The sequence below is a fragment of the Clupea harengus genome, chromosome 22 (assembly GCF_900700415.2).
Source record: "Clupea harengus chromosome 22, Ch_v2.0.2, whole genome shotgun sequence".
In the NCBI taxonomy this organism is placed as follows: domain Eukaryota; kingdom Metazoa; phylum Chordata; class Actinopteri; order Clupeiformes; family Clupeidae; genus Clupea; species Clupea harengus.
In genome coordinates this window covers 17,599,731-17,616,787 of record NC_045173.1, presented here as the reverse complement: position 1 = coordinate 17,616,787, position 17,057 = coordinate 17,599,731, and the positions used below count along the sequence as shown (strand labels likewise).

At 44.4% G+C, this 17,057-nt stretch overlaps 1 protein-coding gene across 4 annotated transcripts; it reads right to left on the bottom strand.

Annotated features, from left to right (window-relative positions):
• Positions 1-96: 96 nt before the first annotated feature.
• Positions 97-16,978, bottom strand: upf1 (UPF1 RNA helicase and ATPase). Of its 4 annotated transcripts, none has more exons than XM_031560407.2 (24): positions 16,550-16,978; positions 15,695-15,831; positions 15,469-15,558; positions 15,177-15,344; positions 14,246-14,426; positions 13,582-13,743; positions 13,153-13,240; positions 12,526-12,630; positions 11,915-12,023; positions 11,247-11,406; positions 10,615-10,733; positions 10,050-10,214; positions 9,652-9,766; positions 9,360-9,503; positions 8,702-8,915; positions 8,072-8,189; positions 7,465-7,621; positions 6,728-6,870; positions 6,274-6,448; positions 5,843-5,924; positions 5,227-5,388; positions 4,278-4,501; positions 3,782-3,904; positions 97-3,357 (listed from the first exon to the last, which is right to left on the bottom strand). In XM_031560407.2, the coding sequence occupies exons 1-23, from the start codon at positions 16,718-16,720 to the stop codon at positions 3,785-3,787; spliced, it is 3,309 nt and encodes a 1,102-aa protein (XP_031416267.1). In that variant the 5' UTR covers positions 16,721-16,978; the 3' UTR covers positions 97-3,357; positions 3,782-3,784. The 4 variants fall into 4 exon arrangements, with proteins under 4 accessions (XP_031416267.1, XP_031416268.1, XP_031416270.1 ...); XM_031560408.2 differs by having other exon boundaries at positions 13,156-13,240; XM_031560410.2 differs by having other exon boundaries at positions 12,532-12,630; positions 13,156-13,240.
• Between the last annotated feature and the right edge of the window lie 79 nt (positions 16,979-17,057).

The window sequence follows — 17,057 nt, the reverse complement described above, 5'->3', positions numbered from 1 at the left end:
TCGCATTAATGGTTCATCGAGACAACAAAAGTTGGCCCTCTTTGAATAAAAAGATAAATAAACTTCACAGTAAAGAAATAAACTCGGACAACGTGATATTCAACATAAGCCAAATTAAGCCTTTATTTAAACACTTTAGATATAGCTTGAGGGGATACAGTGACAAGATCCTGCAATGCAATGAAATCTCAGCTTTGAGTATAACCAACATGGAGAACTTAAGGTGGTAAAAACGACATAATGCTTTTTCTTCTAATAAGTAGACTTGTCTACTTGTTATTACCATGGATTTATGTCAGACATATGCTTTGTGGTGGGTTTATGATGGTTTTAAGAGACTTCAGGTATATTTGGATTAGAACATCTCTGAGTACGTTTGAGTAGTAATTGTTTACGATAAAATATGCTGTAGATGTTACGGCCACCCCCAGCTTCGTTTCATAACTGACGTGTGAAATTATTCATACTGGGCTGAACATTTCATTATAACAACAAATTCATTTTTCTTGATGAGCACATGATCTTTTTATATCATTATTGTAGCTAATTAAGCTTAGGATCTGTAATGAAGTCCACTGAGGAAATAAAAAAAGCTACAAATGATAACTTTGGGGGAAAAGACACAACATAGAAACATTCCCAGTGCTTCATAAAGATTTTGTTCTCACATTCTCTCAATTACAATATATAACTATATCCTTTATCAATATATAATTTTGGTATCATGAACATGGACTGAGGTTAAACCCTAGTTTGTCGTCCCCCCCCCCAATCAAATCCTACTATCTCAATGCGGATAGTAATGCATTCTGTAACACAAACTGTAACACATTCAATAGTCACTACTACAACTACATCTGGCAATGTTGAGCCATCTTCAACACAAATAGATGGTGATGATTGTCACTGGGACACATAAAGCTCACAGAAGTATGAAACACCATCAGAAGCACTGAATGGAAGTGAGTCCTGCTTGCTTAAACAGTGGGTCATAGCAATGGAGAGTTCTACAGTTGATAGTGCTATTGGACGATTTAGAATGACCATCACAAAAACAAATGAATAGAATGAATGTGGCACAGCCCATAGGCTGGGAAAAGATGGGATAGATTATTCTTCCCAAAATAATGGATGCCACTTTCTAGATATTAGACAAGACCACTAAAACAGTAAGGTGATGCAAAACAAGTCTTGTAGACTGTTCCATAATATCATGATGTAAGGCGATCACAATTTATTAATAACAGTGAACAAGTCTGTGTATGATACTGATAGCCAAAATGAATAAAATCAAGAATTCTGAACAGCAGTCAATTCTACTACTACAAAATCACAGCAAAAAATAAATAAAAATGAGGAGGATCAACTGGGAGATACTAAAGCTACTGGCCAAACTCACTCACTACAAGCACTGCGGCTTATAAAGTAGAGCGGAAAAAGCAAAAACAGCGACTAAACAAATCCAAACGTTTCAAACAAAAGTCCCTTCTAGTCTCCCCTCATGTCACAAACGTCAATCGCATCTGTTGGCCGAAATGTTTACTTCAAAGAAGAAAAATGTCACAAGCACTGATTCGTCTTGGATTTAAATAATCTTTTCAAGAATGTCAAATTACAAAGTGGTGCTTGAATGTTTTTTTTTTTTTTGTTGTTTGTTTCAAACAGAAGACCAGCGATTTTAAAAATGACCTTCAAATGCATGTCACAGTAACACAAACAACTCATGATTGCCTTAACCAGAGCATATTGACTGCACTTCGCAAAAAGTTTACATCCAAAATGTTATCCTCAACATCAGTGTCCGCCATTCAGCGGTCCACACAACGGTCATGCGTGTTACTTTCACATACACTTACAGAAAAGTCACACCGTCTGCCTGGTGGCGCAGATTCTGTACCTTTCTCAGGTGTGTTACAACTCTACCTATTGGAAAGATCTTGAAAAAGATGCTGCAAGTGAACAATGCTGGCATTTCGACGGGCACTGTGTGGGCATAGGCATGGGAAAGGTGGCGTGGTGAAGTCAAGGCTGCTTTGGAGATCCGACAAAAAGAAAAATAAGCAAGCCAAAGTGGGTTCTCCGTGCCTCAGCATTTTGGTGAAAGAAAATGATCAATCTTAAAAAAAAAATCTAATCTGTCTCGCATTACTTTGCCCCTTAAATCTCGAGACAAAGAAAAGAAAGAACAAAACAACAAAAAACCCTATAGCCACTATCAGACTACCCCTTTTCCTTAGTGAATCACCTAAAAAAGAAAGACTTGTTTGGAAAGCTGGCGACACACTGGCAAGCTCTCCGCTTTTGCGACAACAGACTCCGTGTGGAAAAACTCCCCTCAAAGTTGAATCGTCCTTCAGTGACGCGGCGCAGCACAGCACTGTTTGAGATGAGATTCGAACACTCGATCACTTCAGCACCCTCAAACCAAACGCCATCCCCTCAAACGTGTGCTGGACTTCATGAGAACCTGGAAGCACTTCGGATCAACTTTGAGGCGGGAAAAGAAAAGTTTCCCCAGATGGGCTGCTTCAGGCAGTTTTGCCCTCACTCTCGTGTCTCTTTCTCTCTCCATCTCTTTCTTTCTTTCTCTCTGTCTGTCTATCTCAGCTCATAGCAGGCGAAAGTGTGGACTTTTGCGATACTGTGCGAGAGCTTGAGTCTTCTCTGTCTCTCAGCTCAGGCAGGGAGGCTGGTGGACCGCCACTCACTCCTCGCAGATTTCTGGGGGGTGGGGGGGGGGTCAAGAGGGGCAAGGGTCAGGGGTCAAGGTGGGGTTGGCGGATGAGTGGGATTTGTTGTGGCGGTGGGGAAGAGGATGAGACAGGGGTGGGCTTCCTGTCCAAAGAGAGGTGAAGAGAGTGGGTCCCTTCTTCCTCCTCGGTTTCCCACTCTCTCTTTCTCTTTCCCGCTCTCTCTCTCTTTAGTACAATCTTGTTGTCCCCCACGTGGATCCTAGATGTGCCCCCTCTGTCTCTCTGTCTGTCTGTCTCCCACAGCACGTCCCCGAGTCCTACGGGTCCCCCTCCTCGTCCTATCAGCGGTCGTGTGCAAGCAGCGGCTTCTCCCTTTCACACCCTTGCTCTCTCTCTCTGTTTCCCCTCCCTCTCTGCCTGGTTCTCCTCCTCTTTGTTCCTCCCTCTCCTTTCTCTTCCTGTCCAGCTATCCCCTTCTTTTTGATTTCTCTCTTTTTTCACTCAGGTGATTGGTTGGTTTCTCTCTCCTGTTGCTTTCACACCATGGTGCGTCAGTTATAACAGTGGAAAACGGGCATCCGTGGTTGGTCTTTAGTTATTATTACCCAGATTTAAAATGCTGAGGGACTAAGCTCAGCATAAGCCTAGCTCCCTCTCCAACAACCTGCAGAGACAGAACACACAACTGCTCAAGTCAGTGCATATTACACACAACAGAACTGCATATTAAACACAACAGGACTGCATATTACACACGACAGGACTGCATATTACACACGACAGGACTGCATATTACACACGACAGGACTGCATATTACACACGACTGCAGTTTAGATACAACATAAGTCTCTAATGACATATGACTTTTATGGGCCAAAAACATAGTTTTAAAAACACATACACACACATAGATGTATTACATATTAGTAAGTATTGTTATGATTATATATAAGTAATACAGACATATTATATATTAGTAAGTATGGTTATGCTTATATATAATTAATACAGATGTATTATATATTAATACGCATGTAAGAGAGGAGCTGTGTGTGTTGGCTGGTATATAATAGAAAAAGGTTCTTACACTCTAGTACTGCGACAGACCAGTCACTCCGCCATGTTGGTATGCCCTTTCACCTTGGTAGGTGGAGTCCTGGGACAAAGCCACGTCGATCTGAGACTTAAACTCGTCACCTAGGTAACTATCCTATTTTTGGGAGAACCAAAACAGTGGGTAAGTTTGGTTTCCCAAGAGATGTTTGTGAGAGACTGTGTGTCGCGCTAAATGTTACAGACATCTTAGGTTATCACAGCCTTTCCCAGGAACAATGGTCAATAACAAAAACAAACAACTGACAAAAACAGCAGACTACTATAGACAACTGTCCATTGTCAAACTGTTCCTTTCTAACTATGTGTGCAAGTACAATAAGTGATGTGTAGAAAACAAATTGAACTGTTTAATTAATGACTTTTATATGAAGTGAACAGTACGTCAAGCTACTGAAAGTGGAACTACATTTAAGTGGGACTGGAGAGGTTAACCACACTGTGTGTGTGTGTGTGTGTGTGTTAGTCACCTGTGAGAGCTCAGGCTGGGACAGGCCTGGCTGACTCATCTGCGAGGGCTGGCTCATGGTGATGTAGCCCTGCGTCAGGGGGCCCTGGGAGAACGGCTGGGACACCAAGTCCTGGCTCGCCTGGCTGCCTGACATGGTGGCCTGACCGCCGCCGTGGTTACCCATCCCACGGCTGCGCTGGCGCCCGCCACGCCCACCCGTTTTCCCCTTCGGAGCCCCGCGGCCTGGGAGAGGAGATGCAGCACATGCGTTTAAATCTTGCATTTTCATTCACTAGGCGACTAAAGCAAGGTGTTGCTTTAGAAGATTTTCTTTTGGTATTAAAGCATTTATGTGTATGTACTGTACTGAATGAGTCATCTCCCAAGCATACACTTTCATTCACTGGGTAACTAAAGCCTGATATTGTGAGAAAAAAACAAATCACCACTAACAAAGAGAACAGCCTGCATGCAGTATTGTACTGAATGGGAGATTTGGTTATCTTAGACCTTCATTGACTTCGTAACTAAAACCTGATGGAACTTTGAAGAAACACAGAAGGACCATGAACAAAGCTCGTACAGAACTGTATAATTCCCTCGACATTCAGTGAGTAATGTGAACCTTCGGCTTTGTCTCCTCTTACAAAGGACTACACGAGCAAGGAGAGCAGAAGAGGTGCCACTCCATGTCCATAGGCATCGCTACGGGAGGGATTATTGGTTAATTGGTCACACCTGCCTATATGTGTCCGTTATATAATAAGCTACCTATGCCTTCCCACCTGGCTCTCTCTCGAACAGTTCCTCTGTACACACCATTTAACCCACACTACAGGCTACGTTTTCCTCCTGCAACACCGATATTGAACCCCCCCCGGACATGATTTGGTTCTTTGCTATGCTCGTCAGGTTTAGCAAATGAATCTTGAATTGTGGATGTTAAATTGGGACTGAAGTGGCTGTACCTGCCGCTGGTCCGTTGACCTGTCCCAGGTATCCGGAGGGAGGCATGGGGGGCATGACCAGGTTGAAGGGGATGGGGATGTTCATGGCAGCTATGGGGTTTGGCCCTGTGCCAATCATGCCAATCTGGTCATGGGTCTGGAAGTACATGTTTGACGGGCGTCCTGCAAGGGCATAACGGCACACAAATCACCTTCCATTTCATTTCATGAGAGCTGTAGACTAGTGTCCACAGGCCATTAGTACTAGAGACCAGTGTTATTTATATCACGCAGTAGTAATTCGACCTACATATAATAACTCAGTCATGACTAAAGCAGCAACATGCAGTTTTAAACTACACTGGTTAACAGGAAACTACAATGATCCAATGTCTGTTCAGTAAAACAGCACTGGGACACGAATGACATATTCAGCTACATTTTCACCAATAAACACATCCCATTTCGTCCACAATTCTCTCTACCACAAAATAAACCTTACATTCAAGTCTGCTGGACAGAATTAACCATTAATATCACAAACTTTTACAGCTCCATTTTTTTCCTGGACATCAACCCAGAGGCTATAATAGCTGTAAGGCCACGCCCATGCTCATTCTTGTGCTTCGACACTCACCAGCGTTGCTCCTGTCGTACACAGAGCCTGGGATCATAGCCTCTCTGGCGTCATACATGGCTGTGGTCATGAAACGGGCGCCCTGTGAAACACACCAAATGGTTATGGACAACATAGCATGCACCTTCTTATATATGAGATGAACTGATGTTGCCAGCACAGAAGTAACTGTCTGTCTGTCTGTTCTGTTCTGTTCACACTTGAACACAAGGAGGCCATGTAAGCATACAGGAGTGTCAATACTGTCAATAGGAGGCATTTTACAAAGCCAAGATCAGAGTCAGCCAGTCAGAGTCAGACATCTGATCACTGAAAACCTGGTCTACCCAGTGTTGTTACTCGACTACCTGAGTAACACTACTATAATAAAACTCCCCTACAGGGAGCTGGCTACTGAGTGGGTTTCTGGTGACTGATGAGGAGATACTCACGGGGTTGATGGTGTTGACCAGCTTGCGGGGCTTGCTGAACTGCATGAGGCTCTCTCTGAGGTTGTTCAAGGGCCCCTCCACCAGCACCTTCTGCTCCTTGTAGTAGTTCAGCAGGTGGTTCCACAGCGGCTGCTTGGACAGGGCCTTCGGGTTCCCCACGATGATCACGCCGTACCTGCGCAGGTGAAGGTGTACAGGTGTGACCAATGGCTACCCACAGCTCTTTTAGATTAACAGGGTTCTTAAAATGTGGGACTCGAGGTACGCGAGTAGCATGTGAGAATTGTTGCGCATGTGACCAGTGGCGTTTCTTCCAACCTCTAAACCAATGTTACTCCCGAGCTGCTCTTGCCAATCATTTGAGACATTTTACTCAAAGTACCATTCTATTGCGGTGTGTGATTATAAAAGGACATGTTTTCTCCAAATGGACCCAGCTGGTTGCGAGACTAACCTGGCCCTGGTGAGGGCCACATTGAGTCGGCGCGGGTCGTTGAGGAAACCGATGCCCTGGTGCTCGTTGGCTCGCACACAGGACAGGATGATGAAGTCCTTCTCTCTGCCCTGGAAGGCGTCAACACTGGCAATCTCCACTTCCTATAGATAGCAGACAAACGGTACGGGCCACTTAACCACTGTCCTGTGCAATGTCCACACATGTTCTTTGGACGTTGTCTCTACATTATTATCTGTATCAATATTACAAATGGTTAAAGTGTCTCTCTGCACACGTCAGAAAATCTCCACAGACCCTCAAACTCAGTCTGAGGTGATGATTCATTAGCAGGAAACACCTCTTCAAAAGGTTTATAACACAGCTCAGTGGAATACTACAATGCTGATGGGTATTTCATTAATTCAGAGCTCCGAGCTTATTAGCATAACTCCTCACTGCTATGTAGTGATATCAGTGATTTTTAACAGCCAGGGAGTTAAAACTGACTATAGTAGCAGCTAGGAGGCTGATGTTGCATCAGTAAGAAAAGAAAATTACCAAGGAATAAAAGGAGGTCAAATTTTCTCCATGCTTCATGTTGGAAGCCTGTACCACCCTGCTAGGACCCCCCCCGCCCCCCCGGCAGAGCTTTGTCTATGTAGTATGTGGAGTGTGATGTGTATATCTGGTAGAGTACAGTGAGGAGTGTGAGGTGTATTTCCAGTAGAGTACAGTGAGGAGTGTGAGGTGTATACCTGGTAGAGTTTGGTGTGGAGAGAGCCACTGAACTGCATGTACTGCACCAGGTATGAGCGCTGGCCTTCGTAAGGGGTGATGATGCCAATCTGGTCAGGCTTGGCACCTGCCTTTAGCAGTCTGGTGGTGATCTTCTCCACATTCGACGCCTCCGTCCTGCACAAAGTAAAAAAAATAAAATAAAATACAAAAATAACAGTTCCAGGAGGGTTCAAAGTTCAGATCACCATCCAAGAACATCTTAAACGTCTCACAGTAAACATCATTCACCACATCAACGTGAAAATCTTGGCTACCCTCTTAACAAGGAAAGGAAATCATCCAAAAAGATCCAAACAGTGCCAAACATAGCATTAACGAACTAATTAGTAATACATGACAAAGCCAACACTTCACACATCTCAGTCGCTGTTGACTTTACCCTTTTGATTGGTACACGTTTAGGTATATTAAGGTGAATTGTCTTTTCCTACTTTCACTTTGCTCAGCCCCTCATGGCTCTAAACACTAGCGGTGCCAAACCCAGGCATACTGCAGTCCTGGCACTGCGACTCTATAGGGAGGGTTCTACAGAGCCTTCGGGCTCGGCGAGCCAGCGTACGGCACCTGTTCAAATAGGAGGTTCCTGAGCTGGCGATCTCCTCCTGGCCCTGCGTCACGTAGAAAAACATGGGCTTATCCGGCTGTGGCCACTGGAAGTCAAAGCCCTTCTTCATGCGGTCCGCTGCGCAAACACACACACACACACACACACACACACACACACACACACACACACACACACACACACACACAGAGAGAACACAGAGGTGTAAAAATGTGTGTGTTCACAGATTCAGGCAGAGTGACCCTTTGGAGACTTATAATATGCACAGCCTTGATGTTTATGAACAAGAGGGTAGATTTAATTTGGTGCAAAAACGATTCAATATTGACAACATTTTACAGGTGTGACTTGGATTCCGACTGGTGTTATTAGGGTCAGTAGCCCCTTACAGTAAACGCCATAATGAGTTGCTTTTAGTAGCCCTCTTCTCACAAACACATTCGGAAACCAACTTCAGGACCATAAAAATACTGCAAAAAAATGTCATCCCTTCAGAGAGAGAGAGAGAGAGAGAATATATGGAAAGAGAGACCGCTAGATAGATGGACAGAAGGAAATAGAATTAAACACTGGCAGACAGACAGACAGACAGACAGACAGACTCAGACAGACAGACAAGGAGGCCGTACCAGCGGTGACTCCGTTCTGCAGTGAGCCCTCGTAGAAGATGTTGGAGGGGAAGGCACTGAGGGCGGGGTGCATGCGGTACTGCACCTGCAGGCGGATGGGACGGATGCCCAGAACCACCAGCCGCTCAAACAGAGACTGGGACAGGCCCGCCTTCGCCGCCTTCTTACACATCACCACCGGACCTAGCTGACAGTGGTCTCCCACCAGGATCAGCTGCACAAGAAACACACACACAGGCAGACACACACACACAAACACACCAAAACAAAACCTGATGAACGGCAACACTCAATAACAAAAACAACCAACTTGTTCTTGAAAAGTGAATTGATCACATAAAGCAGGGACCACACTCTGGTTTCCATTTGCTTTCCAGCACCTCATGAAATTACATGAATTACAAACTACTGTACCCCTCACTTTGAGACTCAGTGGAGTATGTCTAAACATCTGGGCACAGGACAAAATTTACTGTTGCTGTTTTTTTGTTAAGATAAATTAGATGAAAACATTAACATCAGAAAACCATCTGTTGCACTTACTCTCCTTTTTCACTTAAAAAAAATAGCTAAGTGCCTAGATGTCATTTGCCCAGGGATGTCCTAACTTTTGCATACAACTGTATGCGACCAGAGGTCAGGCCCCTGTCTCCTTTACCTGTTTGGCCCCCAGCACTACGGGCACCATGCACTCGGGCTCCGTGGCCTGGGTGCTCTCGTCGATGAGGATGGAGCGGAACTGCATCTTAGCCAGCCGCGGGTCCCCTGCTCCCACACACGTGCAGCAGATCACATCTGCATTCTGGTCAGGAGCAGAATCATCATAGAGATTATAATCCGCACAGCACTTATTATCAGAGGGGCATCACTCTAGGTGATGCACACATAAGAAACCACAAGTTTTGGACAATAGGTGTGTGTGTGTGTGTGTGTGTGTGGTTTTGCTTTACCATGAGGAGCTCCCTCTCAGCGGTGCGTTTCAGGGCCCGGTAGCGCTTCTCGTCGGAGGAAGACAACTCTCCAGTCTCATCCTTCAGCTGCTGCAACTTCTGAAGCTCAGGCATGCTACAAACATCACACACACACCAATTTACATGACTCTCAAAGACATAGCAGCGCTAACGGAGAGGCATCTCCATTTCTTAGGCTGATATTGTCAACTATGTGTATGAGATATGTTGTCCTTTTTATACTTGTCTGCTTTTTCCTCACCACTCCTTATCCTGTTTTCCTATTATTCAATGGTGGGTGTTTAAATTATTATATGGTTTATGCTCCATTTAGGTGCAGCTCTGTGTGGAAAAGTCTTATTATTATTATTGTTCCCTACTAAGTCTGCGTGCGTTACCTGTCCATGTTGCGGATCTGGTTGTGCAGAGCCAGGAAGGAGACGGGCGAGTCGATGGCCTCCCTGCTCTTGGCACACAGACGCACCACCTTTAGCCCCGACATGTGGATCTTCTCCGTCAGCTGGTCCACCGCAATGTTACTGGGTGCACACACCAGCACAGGCCTACGGGTACAGAGCGTTCACACACACACACACACACACACACACACATGAGCGCAAACACATACACAAATATGCATGCACACAGAGACATACATATGCGTGCACACACACAAGGGTGTTACCATGCACGCATGCACACATATGCACAGACACAAACATATGTACACCTACACCCATGCACACAACATTAACTGGAGGGCCTCCCATTCATTTACGCTATGCATACATATGCACACACACACACACACACACATTCACACTCACACTCACACTCACACTCACACTCACACTCACACACTCACACACACACTCACACACACACACATAAAGCGTCCTGCAGACCTGTGCAGCGAGGTCTTCGGGATGGTGAAACTGAAAATGCTGTGTCGACACGTCTTACCCGTTGCCCTGTCTGGCCAGATGGTACACGATGGTTGCTGAGGTGACAGTTTTGCCGGTGCCGGGCGGGCCCTGGATAAGGCTGAGAGGGCGCTGCAGAACCGTCTTCACAGCATAGACCTGTGACACAGAAATCACCCAGCTGTCAATCAATGTAGCTAACCAATGCCCTGATTCACTTAAGATTTTACTGTGCAGAACAGCTGCAAATCTTTAATCCTAAACGCGACCTCGAGGAGTCTAGTCAGAATTGGGCCTTTCAAACTGATGCTTTAGCATCACTGTTTACTATTTTTATTCTTAAGGATACCAGCATGCATATTTTCCGGTTACTGATATCGAGTGTTAGACATCAAACATTTAGTAGTGCAGTGAAGACAGGTATGAGAATAGAAATAGGACTTCATGACACTCTTGCAAAGAACTACACCGTGTATTCTGAGCACACCTCTCATCACATGGTATGGAGTGGCTATTGAGAATCCAAAGACAACGCTAAGGAAAGATTATGACTATATCTATGACCATTGAACTCTGGACTACAATTCCCCAAGCAAGCTCTCAAAGAAGTCCTCCATGTATTTCCAGTATGCTGTGGCACGAGGATGCAGCTCGTCACTCGGGGGAACTCACCTGAGAGTGGTTGAGGTCAGGCAGACCCTGGGCAGTGAAGCGCTTGGGCAGCTGGCACTTGATGATGACGTCCTCCACCTCGTGGCCTAGCAGCTTGTGGTAGATGTAGCCCGACACGGATGTCTCGTCCACAGCAAAGGTCTTCAGGGCACTCTGCATCCTTGAGGTTAGGAAGTTCAAGATTAGACCACGGGCAAAAACACTTACTCATGTAAAAACACATCACAAAGTTCATGACTTTTAGTGTTGAGATTTGCAGAGCGACCTCTTGACACAAATTGAAAACTGAGACAAATTGAAAACTGCATATACAATTTATAGCAGTGGATGTTGTTGAATAAGTGCATCAGGATTACATACATACCTTAATTAGTAACTCATCACTGATAACAGACTGACCATGATTAATAACCAATTCCTGAATTAATAACTAATTACTGAATAGAGACTCACCTTAATAACCAATTACTGATTAGACAAACCTGATTATTAACTAACTCAAAATGTCATACACTACATTCCACAGGACCACTAGGTATATGAATTGAGAATGGCAGTGTGACCTCCTGCTATAGAGACAAACTGAAAGCGGTATTTGTCCATTTATGCAATTGAATAGCAGTACACACATAGGGTCATGCTTGTAAATTTACAAACTGAAAAATTACCTGTCAAAGGAGGTGGACTTCCAGACAAAATCAACCTGGAAGTTGTGTGGAATTTCCACAGGTGCTCCAGCACTGCTCCTCAGCTCAATGGCAATCTCATCTCCATAATCTGTACAGTCTCTGTCAAGGAATGCAAAATAAAGGCAGCCAAGAACCTAAGTTGTCCCTAACACCTGAGGCATGTGGCGGAAATGTGAGGGTGTATAACAGGGGTGGGACAACAAATATATATATATATATATAAATATAAATATATTGTGCTTTATCTGCTCGCGACACATTATCGACACCAAATAGATATATTTTTTTCAAACTCAGGACAGTTCAAAACATAACCATTCTAGTTATTCAGAGCATCACTACCCTCCGCCTCCTGGTCAAGGTTCTTGAAAGAGTGTTAATGGTGCTGAAACGCAATTATAACTGGAGGTGATGAAGACTTCCCATCAAAATAGGCCTTTCAGTCAGTGGCTGGAATTAAGAGTGCACTTGAACTTACTTCTATTTTTAAAATGGCATACCTTTTCTTCCTCACCTGTGTAGTGATATATGGACATCATCGGAAAAAGAACGCAATAATATTGGGCCATGAGTTCACCCGGGTAGGATAAGGATACTGTCTGGGACCTTGATGACGTGTCCGATTCCCTTCCACAGCGGAGCCAGGTCTCCTTTGTAGCGCAGGCAAATCTCATCACCCTGCATCAGTCGCATGTCTAAGAGGAAAGAGGAGAAGAAAGGAGTAGAAAAACAGAAAATATGAGGAGAAAGAGACACAGAGAGGGATAGAATAAAGGGACAGAATGAAGAGATGGAGAGAATCAAGAGATGGAGAGGGATAGAATGGAGGGATACAGAGAATGAAGGGAAAGAGGGAGGGAGAATGAAGGGAGAGACAGAGGGAGAGAACAAAGGGAAAGAGGGAGGGAGAGAATGGGGGGGTGAAGAAAAAGTAAAGGGAAAAGAAAAGAAGAATTACCACAGCTGGATGCATCCTTTGTCAATACAACGTTTACCGTAAGCAATCTTAAGTGACACAGTCTAAGTACTAGATTCGGTTAATGGCTACAGTACCACTGTCACGCCACACAGCACTTGCAAACACTGACAGACATGACATGGGCACTAGTGCACACGTGCACGTGCACACAAATGGAGATGCAGGCCGGAGATGGAATGGGTATGAGCCACTGTTGAACAGGAGGAGGGGGAAGAGGACGTTACAAAAAAAGTATTACCACCTGAGTCCGTCTTGGGAAGGGAGAAATAAGCAATCCTCTTTTTATTCAGCCCCAAGTCCCACCTGACTGTTATATTATCCTGGGTCTGTAGGGAGGGACAGAAAGCCAAGAGATGGGTGAATAACAGCACATTTAACGATAAGACAATTATAACCTTTATTATTTTTGCATAAAGGTATTTTTAAACATAATAAACAGGAAGGATTTGAAGGACTTATTCAGTTAGAGGAATTGGAGGACACATGCTGTCCTTTAAAACTTTATTCAAGTCCCCTTCATGTTCATGCACAGTTACCATGCAGTCTCATTTTCACTAATAACATCCAGTATCAAGCAACACACACTATTATTCCTACTATATCCAGTGTTATCATATCCAACAATAAATCAAATATATAATGCACTGAGGGGGCAGTGCGAGCTGACCTGGGACTCTTTCAGCTTCTTGTCATAGTCGGCCTCCAGTTTGACCAGCGGCCCAAAGATGTTCTGGTACTGGTAGGCGTCCTCGTAGCGCAGGAGCACGTGCTGCGGCTCCTCGTCCACCCCGGGCTTCTCAAGGTCCTCCAGCGTGGCTGTGGGGTTTTCCTGGAATCAAAACCATATATAAAGTGAAGAGCTGCACACTCGATATACTCCAAAATGCAAACTTTAATAATTGCTTTTAAAACACAGAGTGCGTGACTGTCTGGCTGCAGGTCTAGTCTGTATATCATTTTTTTCTCCCCAGACGGTGTTTTCACTGGCCATACAACAGACAAACTACCTCTGCCTAACAAAAAGTGTGTTTTTCAAGGTGTGCTAGGCTTGTTGTCTGAGGGAAGAGTGATAAGATCATGCTTTTGAATAGTTCTTAGCATTATCTGCATCTATGAATCACCGTTTTGGCTGGGTTTAAACTAAGCAGTGCTGTTGACATTTGTGAGGTCTTGAAAAATGTAACAAAAAAATTACAACACAAACCCAGGAGATGGAAAGAGTGCACAGGGATAACAGCACAAGGCCATCAGAATACATAATACACCTACAACAACCACGCAAGCCATGAGCATCAGGGCTCTTTGACACGCTTATACTGGCGCACAGGTACCTTCCAGAGCTCCTCCAATTTATTAATCTGCTGGGCGGTGATCTGACGCGCCCTGAGCTGCTCCTGCTCGGAGGGGATCTTCACTAGCCAGGACAGGAAGCAGCGGTCCTGGATGAGCGGCTGCCACTGGGAGCTGTCCCAGTTGATGTCCTTAAGGCTGCTCTGGCTTGCACAGGGCTGCCTATGGACGCAAATAAATAATAAAATAAAATATAATAACATAATAAAAGGGAGACAAACAGAGAATGGAGGAGAGACATTCATGTTGTTTAGTTCAGGATGATTTATCAGAAACAAACAAATGTATAATGACTTTCTTTATATATGACTTGTTTACATACGATTTACTGGAACGGACACAAATTGAAATGGAGGGAACATTTGTGTGAGTTTAATTCATTAAAACACAGTATTTCCATGCCAAGCTGAAACACTTTCCATAAATCCTTTCGAAGTTGGATTGCATAAACATCAACATTAAAAGTACTGTACAGTACAAGCTAACTAATCACTTGCATGTAACCACCTTACTTAGACAATACACAGACCAGCCTTTTCAGCCAAAACGTCCTGCACGAGATGTGTACAGGTATAGGCTACATGCAGACTTGGCTACATGCAGCCACTGCCCCATTTTTTTAGACTCATCACAAACTCAATCAAAACATGAATTAACTCTCCTGTGTCTGCCATATCTAATCCCATCATCACTGTGCTCTTCACAGACCTGTATTAGAATGAATGTCCCATGCCTATCATATCTAACCCCATCCTCACACCACTTATCAATCTGCTTTTCATGGATATGCATCAGCTCGGGATTTGCCAGCATCTCATCACAAGCTTTAAACGTCCTCCTCTTGAGTTGACACAGACACAGGTATTTGTTTGCAATGCCACTATCTCTATCTGACCTGGTCCTTTTCCCTACCTGCACAGCAGTACCACCACAGAGTCTGCCTTGGCTGGGATGAAGCCGAGAAGGAAGACGTTGCGGCATCCACAATTGTAACACTCCAGCACAGTCTCACCCAGGGGCCCATCCTTGTGCAGAGTGACTTCCTTACACTTAGCTCTCACCAGATGGTTCACAATATGACTGAAGAGAGACAGCAAGAAAAAAAAGGTAAACAACAACAACAACGAATTCACGCTCCAATTTCCTCATCAGTGGAGCTAATAACAGTTGTCTGGATATTTCAAACAACACAGGGTCAGCCTACCTGCCGGAGGTGTTACCACGTCCATTGCAGAACCACTTCTTACTTGTGTTACAGTACACCACGCAGGCTGGGTCATGGATGCCACAGTAGCTTCGGGTGGGCAATAAAATATACATGTTAATCACCACGGAGAAAAATGCAGAGAGGACACGATAAGAAATCATGCAGGGGTCTAACTCCATTATCACCCGTAACCTAAAACCGTTCCAGCTTGAACGGGAATTACCTGCATGCATGCACCGGGAGGTCTTTCGTGTAGTATGTGTCCTCTTCATCCTCTTCAAAATTAAGTTCGGCAAGAAGTTGACTTGTTTTCACGACAGAGTCGTCACCATTTTGCAAAACGCCATCAGGACCATTTACCTATACATATTTGACAGTGTCAACAAAGCAAAAGTTTTAGGCTAACTGGCTAGGCCAATGACAAGACCGGATGTTATCACAATGTGGAAATTGGCATGCAGAAACAATATGGAGACAGAGACCATGTTAGCTACTGCTAGCAAGTCAGCCAGCAGTCACTGAAGCTGTTAATGCACGACTCACATTACAGAAGATGTACAGCCCATCTACGTGTTCTTATCAGACGCTGATGTTAGTTAGCTCTCCAAAGTTATCTCCTTGCAACAAGCGCGTTGATACAGTTGGGCAGCGACGTAGACATTACAGTGACTTCTCCCTCGTTTAGCGGGAAAGTGTAACATACAATCATGCATTTCAGCTTCCTCTATTACGACCACGCTGGATGGTGATACTGTCCATTCAATTTCATAGCATGCCATTAATGTCAGGTTATCAGCGTGCATGTACTTCTCAATGTAGCTACTCGGCGACTTAACCAAACGTGAGGAACACAGCTAACCAGTTAGCTTAATAAGCTAGCTATCCTTGTTAGCTAGCTGGCAACACGGATGCACATTTTTCGATTCGCAGCACGCCAGGCAATTTCAGTTGCTAGCTAGCTAGCTAGCCAGCCAGCTAACTAGCTACTTTAGCTGGTGAATGTTTGGTGAGGCTAACTTGATTTGATGTTAGAAGTAGAGTATGAAACTAACGCTTAACATAAAATTATGGAACAAACCTGATTGTCCAACTGGCTCTGAGTCTGCCCTTGTGTCTGAGTCTGGCTTGGCAGGGTGAAATCGGTGAACTCAAACTCCGAACCCTGGGTATCTGCTCCAAGCAACTCCGCTTCCTCGGTGTCCAGGAAGGTTAGAGTCTGCGAGCTCGGCCCATACGCCTCAACGCTCATTTCTTCTCAAACCGCGATTGCTAATCCAAAAACAAGGCAATTACAATCCAACGCAACGTAAAAAGGCCTTCTACTTCGCACTGTAACGTGACCTTTGTCGGAAAATCGATCTATATTTAAGAAATGAAACCATACAGCTCGAAAGCTTCAACTCCCACTCGAAATGGTGACGTAACATCAAGCACCACATTTACAAACACGTGGTACACATGTTCACAGTGACGTTTACAAAAAAAAAAAAAAACAGCTGCAAGTGTCAGTAGGCTACCTGTGTTTACAATAATCTTAGATTAAATTAACTCAGTCTATTACAAGCAACGCATTCATTTAAGGTAAT